Here is a 12321-nt window from a genome sequence, read left to right on the forward strand (position 1 = left end):
TCTATAACTCTGCCTGTGTAGGGCCTATCAGTATTTCTGATTAAGGAATGCCCAGAATTGAGTGTTTTACCCAGTGCGCACGGAGTGGAGGGCACGCGGTGCAGCAGTGACAGCTGCTGAAGGGCGGGGGGGGCATGGGGGGGGCATGGCGGTGAGACCGTGACACATTCAGAACACACTGTGGGCTTTGAGTTCCATCGACAGACGTCGTCCTGACGGAGCTGGGCAAAACATTTGAAACTCACATATCAACCCCACCCCTTCTCTCCAATGCCAGACCCCTGTATGTATTTTTAGCAGTGATGTTCACTGTCAACTAATCTAACGCAAAGAACAGAAAAGAACACGCTCCAGCAAAGAAGAAGATAACTGGCGTTATTGCCGTTGAGCGTTTAGTCATCCACGGAAAGCAGCAAGTGAAATGAATATTGAAAATAATCTACTGCTTTGTGCCTTGGTGATCTTTACCCGTTCATCGGAGACAAAGGGTAGGCCTAGGTGTCAACGGTGTGTGTGATGTGTTTTGAGTAGACAGCCCGCTGAGCAGAGCGATATTTTGTGCTCCACATTCAGTCTACCTTGTCATCGCAGTATGTTCTGATGACAGTAGGACAATCTGTATAATGTAGGTTACATTTAGATGTAGCCTAATGTTACCTATTTTATTTGGCAGTGTTTATTGATTGGTTATACACTAGGACTGCGTGTCAGTGCGGGTTATTATCAGTTTATTATAGTGAAGGAAGTTTCTATTGACACGAATGGGCCAGTAATCAAGCATTATGTGTAAAACACCATGTCTGACCAGAGATCACTCATCCTAAATTGTGTTGTTGACACTAATTACAGAACAACATTCACTTCTGTTCAACAGCTGCATGTGTCACACAGTTACCCTGGAAACACATGCTGTAGGCCTAATGATATGACTTTCCTACTTATTTCCCAGTCATGTTTTTGTAATGTCTATTAGCTACTTCATCTATTCACAACAAAATGAAACACCAGAACATTCTATTTCTACAGTGACCTCATCATTCTTTTCTTGCAGGTCAGAGCACTTCTTTGGCCCCTGTCACCCCAGGCGCCTTCCAGCATGAGGGCGTGTCCACTGCATCCCCAGTCTTCCTATTGGTCAATGAAGATGAGGAGGAGCCAGAGCCAAGTCCTGCCAAACAGACCTCTCCAGACCAAGCGAATGGAGCCTCAACTGAACCAGCTTTTATTGACGGCGACAGGCTGCTTCAGTCAGAGTCTGTTACAGATGCTGGTGACTGGGATTACATGGCTCTGACCAATCAGATGTCCACGTCTCTGCCTGCACCTGCACACACAGTCAACACCGTTACCGTCACCCAAGACAACGCCACTCTCGCAGGTACAGTAACCCAAAGGATATTTGACTTCTATCAGAGACATTAAGCCTGCCTATATTCCCCATGGTTACCCAGAGGTAGCTGGTACCAGTGGACTGTGTACAGTCTGAAAATAGAGAGCCGCATTCTGCAAAAGCTGCTTGTTTGCAAACACAGAAGCTTGCCTCAGGCTCCAACCCACCGCCAGGCAGCATACCAGGGGTATAGAAAGTTGAGGGGTGTAGAGTGGGATGTGGCAACGTGATGTAGGAACTATCGTTTTACTGGACGGCCAAATATAACTCTCTCTGTCGATGCTGAGCGTGTCTTCTGTGTCTGACACCTCTTCTGCCTGACACTGAAAAAACACACAATGTTCAAAATCAAATCAAATCAAATTTTATTTGTCACATACACATGGTTAGCAGATGTTAATGCGAGTGTAGCGAAATGCTTGTGCTTCTAGTTCCGACAATGCAGTAATAACGAACAAGTAATCTAACTAACAATTCCAAAAAAAAACTACTGTCTTATACACAGTGTAAGGGGATAAAGAATATGTACATAAGGATATATGAATGAGTGATGGTACAGAGCAGCATAGGCAAGATACAGTAGATGATATCGAGTACAGTATATACATATGAGATGAGTATGTAAACCAAGTGGCATAGTTAAAGTGGCTAGTGATACATGTATTACATAAGGATGCAGTCAATGATATAGAGTACAGTATCTACGTATGCATATGAGATGAATAATGTAGGGTAAGTAACATTATATAAGGTAGCATTGTTTAAAGTGGCTAGTGATATATTTACATCATTTCCCATCAATTCCCATTATTAAAGTGGCTGGAGTAGAGTCAGTGTCATTGACAGTGTGTTGGCAGTAGCCACTCAATGTTAGTGGTGGCTGTTTAACAGTCTGATGGCCTTGAGATAGAAGCTGTTTTTCAGTCTCTCGGTCCCAGCTTTGATGCACCTGTACTGACCTCGCCTTCTGGATGACAGCGGGGTGAACAGGCAGTGGCTCGGGTGGTTGATGTCCTTGATGATCTTTATGGCCTTCCTGTAGCATCGGGTGGTGTAGGTGTCCTGGAGGGCAGGTAGTTTGCCCCGGTGATGCGTTGTGCAGACCTCACTACCCTCTGGAGAGCCTTACGGTTGAGGGCGGTGCAGTTGCCATACCAGGCGGTGATACAGCCCGCCAGGATGCTCTCGATTGTGCATCTGTAGAAGTTTGTGAGTGCTTTTGGTGACAAGCCAAATTTCTTCAGCCTCCTGAGGTTGAAGAGGCGCTGCTGCGCCTTCCTCACGATGCTGTCTGTGTGAGTGGACCAATTCAGTTTGTCTGTGATGTGTATGCCGAGGAACTTAAAACTTGCTACCCTCTCCACTACTGTTCCATCGATGTGGATGGGGGGTGTTCCCTCTGCTGTTTCCTGAAGTCCACAATCATCTCCTTAGTTTTGTTGACGTTGAGTGTGAGGTTATTTTCCTGACACCACACTCCGAGGGCCCTCACCTCCTCCCTGTAGGCCGTCTCGTCGTTGTTGGTAATCAAGCCTACCACTGTTGTGTCGTCCGCAAACTTGATGATTGAGTTGGAGGCGTGCGTGGCCACGCAGTCGTGGGTGAACAGGGAGTACAGGAGAGGGCTCAGAACGCACCCTTGTGGGGCCCCAGTGTTGAGGATCAGCGGGGAGGAGATGTTGTTGCCTACCCTCACCACCTGGGGGCGGCCCGTCAGGAAGTCCAGAACCCAGTTGCACAGGGCGGGGTCGAGACCCAGGGTCTCGAGCTTGATGACGAGCTTGGAGGGTACTATGGTGTTGAATGCCGAGCTGTAGTCGATGAACAGCATTCTCACATAGGTATTCCTCTTGTCCAGATGGGTTAGGGCAGTGTGGTTGAGATTGCATCATCTGTGGACCTATTTGGGCGGTAAGCAAATTGGAGTGGGTCTAGGGTGTTAGGTAGGGTGGAGGTGATATGGTCCTTGACTAGTCTCTCAAAGCACTTCATGATGACGGATGTGAGTGCTACGGGGCGGTAGTCGTTTAGCTCAGTTACCTTAGCTTTCTTGGGAACAGGAACAATGGTGGCCCTCTTGAAGCATGTGGGAACAGCAGACTGGTATAGGGATTGATTGAATATGTCCGTAAACACACCGGCCAGCTGGTCTGCGCATGCTCTGAGGGCGCGGCTGGGGATGCCGTCTGGGCCTGCAGCCTTGCGAGGGTTAACACGTTTAAATGTCTTACTCACTTCGGCTGCAGTGAAGGAGAGACCGCATGTTTTCGTTGCAGGCCGTGTCAGTGGCACTGTATTGTCCTCAAAGCGGGCAAAAAAGTTATTTAGTCTGCCTGGGAGCAAGACATCCTGGTCCGTGACTGGGCTGGGTTTCTTCCTGTAGTCCGTGATTGACTGTAGACCCTGCCACATGCCTCTTGTGTCTGAGCCGTTGAATTGAGATTCTACTTTGTCTCTGTACTGGCGCTTAGCTTGTTTGATAGCCTTGCGGAGGGAATAGCTGCACTGTTTGTATTCAGCCATGTTACCAGACACCTTGCCCTGATTAAAAGCAGTGGTTCGTGCCTTCAGTTTCACACGAATGCTGCCATCAATTCAAGGTTTCTGGTTAGGGAATGTTTTAATCGTTGCTATGGGAACGACATCTTCAACGCACGTTCTAATGAACTCGCACACCGAATCAGCGTATTCGTCAATGTTGTTGTCTGACGCAATACGAAACATCTCCCAGTCCACGTGATGGAAGCAGTCTTGGAGTATGGAGTCAGCTTGGTCAGACCAGCGTTGGACAGACCTCAGCGTGGGAGCTTCTTGTTTTAGTTTCTGTCTGTAGGCAGGGATCAACAAAACGGAGTCGTGGTCAGCTTTTCCGAAAGAGGGGCGGGGCAGGGCCTTATATGGGTCGCGGAAGTTAGAGTAACAATGATCCAGGGTCTTTCCACCCCTGGTTGCGCAATCGATATGCTGATAAAATTTAGGGAGTCTTGTTTTCAGATTAGCCTTGTTAAAATCCCCAGCTACAATGAATGCAGCCTCCGGATAAATCGTTTCCAGTTTGCAGAGAGTTAAATAAAGTTCGTTCAGAGCCATCGATGTGTCTGCTTGGGGGGGATATATACGGCTGTGATTATAATCGAAGAGAATTCTCTTGGTAGATAATGCGGTCTACATTTGATTGTGAGGAATTCTAAATCAGGTGAACAGAAGGATTTGAGTTCCTGTATGTTTCTGTCATCACACCATGTCACGTTAGTCATAAGGCATACGCCCCCGCCCCTCTTCTTACCAGAAAGATGTTCGTTTCTGTCCGCGCGATGCGTGGAGAAACCCGCTGGCTGCACCGCTTCGGATTGCGTCTCTCCAGTTAGCCATGTTTCCGTGAAGCAGAGAACGTTACAGTCTCTGATGTCCCTCTGGAATGCTACCCTTGCTCGGATTTCATCAACCTTGTTGTCAAGAGACTGGACATTGGCAAGAAGAATGCTAGGGAGTGGTGCACGATGTGCCCGTCTCCGGAGTCTGACCAGAAGACCGCTTCGTTTCCCTCTTTTTCTGAGTCGTTTTTTTTTTGTTGGTCGCTGCATGTGATCCACTCCGTTACACTGGTTGTAAGGCAGAACACAGGATCCGCATCGCGAAAAACATATTCTTGGTCGTACTGATGGTGAGTTGACGCTGATCTTATATTCAGTAGTTCTTCTCGGCTGTATGTAATGAAACCTAAGATGACCTGGGGTACTAGTGTAAGAAATAACACGTAAAAAAACAAAAAACTGCATAGTTTCCTAGGAACGAGAAGCGAGGCGGCCATCTCTGTCTGCGCCGGAACACCTCAGCTCAATGTTACATAACAGCATCCAGATTTCAGTCTCGCTCTTACTCTCGTGCTCACATACTTGCGTTCTTTGTCTAATTCCTCTCCTTTTGATTTCAAATAATAAGCCGAGCCTCATTTAGGAGAATCAGGAATGATGGTACATGGAAAAAGGCTTGGCATTGCAGAACCTTTCTCTGTATCTTACTTAAAGATCCTGTATGTGTATACTATGTAATACAGTTATTATACATGGTGTACAAAACATTAAGAACAGCTTCCTAATATTGGGTTCCGACCCACCTGCTTTTGCCTTCAAAACAGCCTCAATTTGTAGAGGCATGTACTCTACAAGATGTCGAAAGCGCTCCACAGGGATGCCCTTGGCCCTTGTTGACTCCAATGCTTCACACAGTTTTGTCAAGTTGGCTATATGTCCTTTTGGTGGTAGACCACTCTTGATACACACCGGAAACTGTTGAGCGTGAAAAACCCAGCAGCGTTGCAGTTCTTGACACAAACCGGTTCGCCTGGCACCTACTACCTTTTCCCGTTCAAAGGTACTTAAATCTTTTGTCTTGCCCATTCAAACTCTGAATGGCACACATACACAATCCATATCACAATAGTCTCAAGGCTTGCAAATCCTCCTTAACCTGTCTCATCCCCTTCATCTACACTGATTGACGTGGATGTGACATCAATAAGTTATCTTAGCTTTCACCTGTATTTACCTGGTCAGTCTATGTCTTGCAAAGAGCAGGTGTTCTTAATGTTTAGTACACTCAATGTATAATACTGTTGTAATTCTATTTCTCTGGGACTTTCTCTCAGACAGCTCCTCCTCAACGTCCCCTGTAAAGAGCACCTCCCCTGCAGGACTGCTCTCCACCCTAGGGGACACAACATACCCTGTCCCTGCTGGAGGCCACCTCACCACCTCTACACCTCCTGTTTTAGACACCACCCCACCTCCATCCCATGTTTTAACACCGATCCAGTCCTCTGTCCAACCCAGCACCCCAGCACTGACCCCTGCTCCAACCCAAACCCTCACCACGGAGCACACCAAGACCTCCGCCCCAGTACATGTCCCTGCCAGCCCGCCTCACCAGGAGGTTCCATCAGAGCTTACCATTGGAGATGAGGGTAAGGGGATAATTGACCAATTAACCAATCAACTAATTCACTGATTATCCAGATAGCAAATGATGCATCAAATTAGCCAATGAATCAATCAAAGCATTTGACATTTTGTTTCAGACAAAGGGCCACACCTCCACTCTCCTCTGGACCCTTTGCTGGCTAGCCTGGTCTCTATCTTTATCATCACCACAGCCATTGTCTCTGTTGTGCTCTTCCTCAAATTCCGCCAACGGACCGATCACCCTGACTTCCACCGGCTGCAGGATCTACCCATGGTGAGCATCCTCTCCTGGACATGATTTATTCAGGTCTTCTATGGCATGTCATTTGATGTGGGATATATGATTTTGATGAATTTGAAGTGATCTAGTGCTTTTCAACATGAACTCATCCTAGTCTTGTCTTCCTGTCCAGGATGACTTGATGGAAGGCACACCACTTTCCAGATACACTTACACCTACTGATGACGGAACCCTCTCATCATCAACAGTCAACTTTACTTCTAGCTACACAGCAGACACCCAATCTGCCACCGTTTTGGATCCTGGCAAAGCTTTTGACTGGACTGGAGGCCCTCGGCCAGCGACCATGTTGTCTCACTATGATTCCCCCTGCTGAGCAGTTTCCAATTTGATTGTATTATGTTATCAATTAGAAGGCATTCAATACCCAATCAGGGGTTGCAGTATTAGGACATCAGAGGTTCCGTTTCGACATTAGGCCAACACCATCATTATTCCCTTTGAAGCTTTCAGACGTTTCATCTGCACAGAGGTCTGTTTTGTTTTTTGTAATGTACCCCCCCCTCCTTATACAGGTCATACACAGCACAGACCACTTTATTGTGTTATAGAAACAGTCACAGTGCCCTCTAGGGGATATGAGTGGAAGTGGAGTCCCCAAATTAGTTGGTAATGTATGAAGAAAACACAATGCCACATTTGATGATGTTGCCAAGGACCATGATAGAGGGAAAATAGACAGGGAGTGAAAGATGCTTACTGTAGAGGGACCTTAGGTGATTTAAATGTTCACCAGTCTCCATGTTATGGGACAATTCTAATCCATGAACTGGCCAAAAAAAATAAAAAATGTATCTTGGCAAGTCAGTTAAGAACAAATTCTTATTTACAATGACGGCCTAGGGTTAACTGCCTTGTTCAGGGGCAGACCGACAGATTTTTACCTTGTCAGAAAAGGGATTAGCTCTAGCAACCTTTCGGTTACTGGCCCAACGCTCTAACCACTAGGCTACCTGCCGCCCCATGAGTGAAGTATTCTTTCAAACCAGAATGCCTAGTGGGTTGTCTTAACAAGGGCTTGAGTTTCTTGAAAAACACCCATCCTTGGTCTTACTTGCATGAGAACTGGTAAAGATTCTGTAATTATAGCCCCAAAAAGGCAGGGTAGCCTAGTGGTTAGAGCATTGGACTACTAACCAAAAGGTTGCAAGATTGAATCCCCGAGCAAACAAGGTCAAAATCTGTTGTTCTACCCCTGAACAAGGCAGTTAACCCACTGTTCCTAGGCTGTCAATGAAAATAAGAATTTGTTCTTAACTGACTTGCTGAGTAAAATAAAGGCAAAACATTTAACCAATGTACAGAGAGAAGTTCATTTTTTAGGGGGTAGTGAATGAAAGGGGGTCCCCTCCAATAAGGGTGACTTGATTAAAAACCATATCTAGGCCTCCTGAGTAGGGCAGCGGTTTAATTCACTGCATCACTACAGACCTGGGGTTGATCCCAGGCTGGATCACAACCAGATGTAATCAGGAGTCCCATAGGGCGGTGCACAATTGGCCCAGCGTTGTCTGGGTTGGGGGAGGGTTTGTCCAGGGGGGGCTTTAGTTGGCTCCTTGTAGCAGGCTGGTCGCCTGCCGGTAGACTTCGTCATCAGTTGAATGGTGTTTCCTCTGACACGTTGGTGTGGCTGGCTTTTGAGTTAAGCAGGCAGGGTGTTAAGAAGCACAATGGTGCTTTCATGTGAAAGTGATCGGTTAAGGAACTTTGTGAAACACAAATTATGACAAATGTTAGTTACTATTATCAAAATGTGAATGCAAAATGTACACTTACATATTTAACTATTCAGTTGATAGTTATGTCTCACCAAATGATCCTTTAGATTTGTAAATTGGAAATACCTAAATGCAGAATCAGAGCAATGTATGTCTAAGAACTGAGGTTTTAAATTACATCTAGATTGAAAATGACATGTTTTGTCTTGCACTGCAACAAATCATATTTAGTGTTTAAGTATTTAACTTGTGATTTACCTGTAAGTGCCTAAAGTGATATAGGATGATATACAGTTGCAGAGTTAACTGTAAGAAATATGTTTTAAGGACTTGTCCCTTTGTTTGATAATAAAACTGAAACCCTTTTAGCTGTGTGCTTTCGACTCTTCGGCAGATGAGGGATTCACAAGTTCAGAGAGTTATTGTATTGTTACTTAGTACAGTCCCCAGCCTTAATCCAAACATATTCAACAAATCAAGGACAGAAATTGCCTAATGGCTAAGGTAATAATAGTGTGTTTCTTGTGCCTGCATGTAGACTTAGAGGTGGTGTGTGAACTTTGGACAAGTATGCAGCTCAGAACAATGAGGACAAACACATCCCTCACACACATTATTAACCTCTTGGCAACCTTTCTCTAATACACCTACACACATCTCCCACACGCCCATAGATACCAGCATTAAAACACACATTTCACACACGGCCATGGATACCAGCATTAAAGTCATTATGGTCATTTTATACATTATTATTTCATTAAGAAAACAGTTTTGGCAAATATATTTATTAAAACATCACGCTCACAAAGAATAGGTTCATCAACGTGGTGAAGCATGTGCCGCCTCTGTCGTTCATCGCAGAAGGTTCTCTGGGCTTGTCAGTGTTCAGTAGTGGGTCAGGGAGGAGTTGGGGTGGTGTAGTTATGGAATGAGGCACAAACAGCAGTGGTTGTCCGTTTCCACGTTTACTGAACTCTGTCTTTCTACATATGCCATACACATGTATGGATGGCCACAAGAGACATTCTACTACTATTAGATTGGGGTCGGATGGGGTTGCAGTACCTCACTGGGGAATGGTAGCAGGAAGGGGAGCTGAGAACCTCATCCCCGGTCTCATCCCAGACCACACCCAGTCTCCACAGCCCAAAAGGGTTCTGCCAAAGTTGGCTACAATCAGCATCATGCCCAGCAGAGCAATGTTCCCGAACGCCCCGCGCACCCTTTTCTTAGGATCTGGAAGGATAACATAGAACAAAACCCTTGAGTAATGGCTGCCATATGGTTTTGTTTTAATCAAATATTGTATTATAAGCATATCTATTGTCTTACCTCCAGTGGAGTATCCGTATGCGTAGATCTCCCTGCTTATAACCCAAGTCATTCCAAGACCACTGACTAGGCACTGTAACACACAAGGCTCCCTGTTAGTATACTACTTAATACCTTAAAAAAAACTCAAGTCGATGTCCGTGCCCCCGAGGAAATCTAGTTAGTATAATAAATAAAAAAACTCCATCAAAATGTGTCTGTTTAAGCATGGGCTGTATCTCAATCCACCGCATTCACCAATGGTGGTCTTCCACATCTGTGGTGGAAGGTAGCCGAGCTACAGCGGTGTTTGTTTGTCAGACCATGGAAAATCGGTCTTCTCACAAAAACGTCTGTAGCGCCCCGAGGTTTGGCCGACTGACTAATATGACCAGTCTATGGAAAGAGGAGACTCTCGTGAACACAATGGTGTTCTCCGTTTTGCTCTACGCCGCCCACAAGTGTCATAGGACTCATCTTAAGTCGGTACCGCCGAGTTTTGGCTACACACTAATGTTTTGCTCCAGGACGCCCTGAAGGTAGCCCGGTATCAGTTAAAATAATTAATGGAAGTATACATGGAAGTAGTTAATTGGCCCCCAAAATAAGTGTTAAAAATATAGGTGAAAACCTTTTTACATCATTTTCTGATCTTTCTTATCTCTCTCAAATATAGGACAGACACTTTAAAACAAACTTCCTTTTGATTAATTTGTTATTATTTGCTTTTACATGTATGAATCTGTATTCAATGTGTTTCTATGGGCTAATAGCAGTCAGGCCAAATTCAATGTTTCATCAAATAACATATTTTATGTTTTATTTTATACCTAAATGGGTCCTAAAATTCCAAATCAAATTGCTAAATGATCCTTGGTATGACCATCGTAAAAGTGTTAAGGATTAATGAATGGGAATCCAATTTTGCAGAGACACAGATGAGTGTGCTCCCGAATATACTTTGACTAATCAGCTGTACAGTCTGGCATGCACGGCATGTGAATTTAACATAGAGTAAATTAATAAATGGAAGTCAAATTACAGGACTATGCAGGCCACCGATGGTGAGACAGAAGAGGAAGATGGGGTAGATCTCCAGGCTGTAAAGAAATAACAACTATTAGTGGACCTAATATCACAGTAAGAAATGTTAACTCTGTGTGTGAAAACATATTGTGTTCTCTCTGCTGACTCTGTCAGCTACTTACTACATGTACATACTATAGTATTACTACATACGTGTTCTGATGGGCCCGCTGGATGCAATTGAAGATATTTCCGGTATCTGGGTCATCGCTGTACATCTGAGGGTACTGTCCAACAAAGAGAAGAGAAGATTAGGTCTTCTTAGCAAACACAGAGTAGGCCTACTAGTGAGGTTAGGAAAACTGGGTCCTTCTTTAATGCTGTAACTTAAGCCCAAAATGTTTCCTGGTCAGAGGAAGTCACATGGTAAGCCGTATCCATTTAGCTGTCCCAGGTCACTCACTTTGATCTGGTACTTCTTGCGGGCTTTGCCAACTTTCACGGCGAGGTGGCCGATCATGACTATGCTGGCAACACCAGTGAGAACGACAAACCCATATTCTTTAGACAGCACAACCATCCTGGCACTGATCTGCAAGAGGAAAATGCATAGCCTTCTATAGGTGAGTTGGTCTATCCCACTTTCACTCTAGATAAGATACTGGTTGAAAGTTCAATCCAATCAGGTAACAGATTAGTTAGTAGGCCTTATGTTTTAAAGGACATTACATGAAAGCTATTCCACTGCCATAGAGCATAGGCTTCTAAGCAAATATGAAATGTACTTATTCTGTCTATTTGTAGGCTAGTTTATGGTGTAACTAGGCTACTAAAAACCCTTTACCCCTTGATTCAACCTGGACGCAGGGGTAAACATACATTCATAAAACAGATTAACCACCCAACTTTTTGCCTTAAATAACTATACCAAACATAACATATCATACTATTGAGTGTCCCAGATTTACGTTTACTATGTTACGTAGTATATAAGACCAGCTGCTTGATTCGAAATATCGTCTATGCATGTGTAGTACATAAAAGTTACCAGGGAAAACATAAAATGCGCATTTGACGCATTTTCAACCGGGTAAATGCAGTTAAACTTGGTGCGCTAAAATCTCCCAAAATAAGGTTAAGCCAATGGAGAACTAGGAGTGCAGCATTATATCCAGCAACAACACATCATCTTGAATACTACTTGTAAAATAAATAGTATTTACCTGTAAATGATGATCTGAATAATGTTCGCAAATTGTCTGTATTCTTCCTGTCAGTAATCCTGGCTCGTCTGCTCCTGCATAGATGAGTCACAAATTAACCCACAGGAGAGGCGTGGCGCTTTCACGTAGTGGGGTAGAGTTCATGGGCCATACCATAATATAGGTGGGGGAGTGTGAAACTTCCTAATGAGTTTAAACAGGGCTATATTTCACTCACAACCATGGAGATCCAATCAAATTACTAGAGGCTGGCATAAACCCTCAACGTTCCAGAATAGTATGAAAATGACAGCGGTGGTGGTCATGGAGAAATCCAAATCAGTCTAAATGGTAGTAGAGGCATAGGTGATGAATTTACTGCTTTTAAGTAAGCAATGTGATATATCA

At 44.6% G+C, this 12321-nt stretch overlaps 2 protein-coding genes across 3 annotated transcripts; one reads left to right on the forward strand and one right to left on the reverse strand.

Annotated features, from left to right (window-relative positions):
* The first annotated feature begins 179 nt into the window (after nucleotides 1–179).
* LOC112226748 (flocculation protein FLO11) lies at nucleotides 180–8739 on the forward strand. The gene is made up of 5 exons (XM_024391268.2): nucleotides 180–488; nucleotides 1052–1378; nucleotides 6039–6353; nucleotides 6468–6625; nucleotides 6765–8739. Exons 1-5 carry the CDS (start codon nucleotides 422–424, stop codon nucleotides 6813–6815), a joined length of 918 nt encoding a protein of 305 aa, XP_024247036.1. The 5' UTR covers nucleotides 180–421; the 3' UTR covers nucleotides 6816–8739.
* Nucleotides 8740–9093: 354 nt separating this feature from the next.
* LOC112226750 (microsomal glutathione S-transferase 3) lies at nucleotides 9094–12063 on the reverse strand. Of its 2 annotated transcripts, none has more exons than XM_024391269.2 (6): nucleotides 11935–12063; nucleotides 11175–11303; nucleotides 10925–10998; nucleotides 10728–10785; nucleotides 9707–9779; nucleotides 9094–9610 (listed from the first exon to the last, which is right to left on the reverse strand). In XM_024391269.2, the coding sequence occupies exons 2-6, from the start codon at nucleotides 11289–11291 to the stop codon at nucleotides 9441–9443; spliced, it is 492 nt and encodes a 163-aa protein (XP_024247037.1). In that variant the 5' UTR covers nucleotides 11292–11303; nucleotides 11935–12063; the 3' UTR covers nucleotides 9094–9440. The 2 variants fall into 2 exon arrangements, with proteins under 2 accessions (XP_024247037.1, XP_024247038.1); XM_024391270.2 differs by having other exon boundaries at nucleotides 11175–11325; nucleotides 11935–12034.
* Nucleotides 12064–12321: the final 258 nt, after the last annotated feature.

The sequence above is a fragment of the Oncorhynchus tshawytscha genome, linkage group LG28, assembly GCF_018296145.1.
Source record: "Oncorhynchus tshawytscha isolate Ot180627B linkage group LG28, Otsh_v2.0, whole genome shotgun sequence".
Lineage (NCBI taxonomy): Eukaryota > Metazoa > Chordata > Actinopteri > Salmoniformes > Salmonidae > Oncorhynchus > Oncorhynchus tshawytscha.

Bases quoted from the DNA above. Each gene is read 5' to 3' on its own strand.
- LOC112226750 (XM_024391269.2), bottom strand. From the start codon at position 11,291: ATGGTTGTGCTGTCTAAAGAATATGGGTTTGTCGTTCTCACTGGTGTT. The intron at 10,786-10,924 runs GTATGTAGTAAT...ATTTCTTTACAG, and splicing joins CAGCGGGCCCATCAGAACAC to CCTGGAGATCTACCCCATCT. The intron at 9,780-10,727 runs GTAATTTGACTT...TGTGTGTTACAG, and splicing joins TCGGTGGCCTGCATAGTCCT to TGCCTAGTCAGTGGTCTTGG.
- LOC112226748 (XM_024391268.2), top strand. From the start codon at position 422: ATGAATATTGAAAATAATCTACTGCTTTGTGCCTTGGTGATCTTTACC. The intron at 1,379-6,038 runs GTACAGTAACCC...ACTTTCTCTCAG, and splicing joins AGACAACGCCACTCTCGCAG to ACAGCTCCTCCTCAACGTCC. The intron at 6,354-6,467 runs GTAAGGGGATAA...ATTTTGTTTCAG, and splicing joins GCTTACCATTGGAGATGAGG to ACAAAGGGCCACACCTCCAC.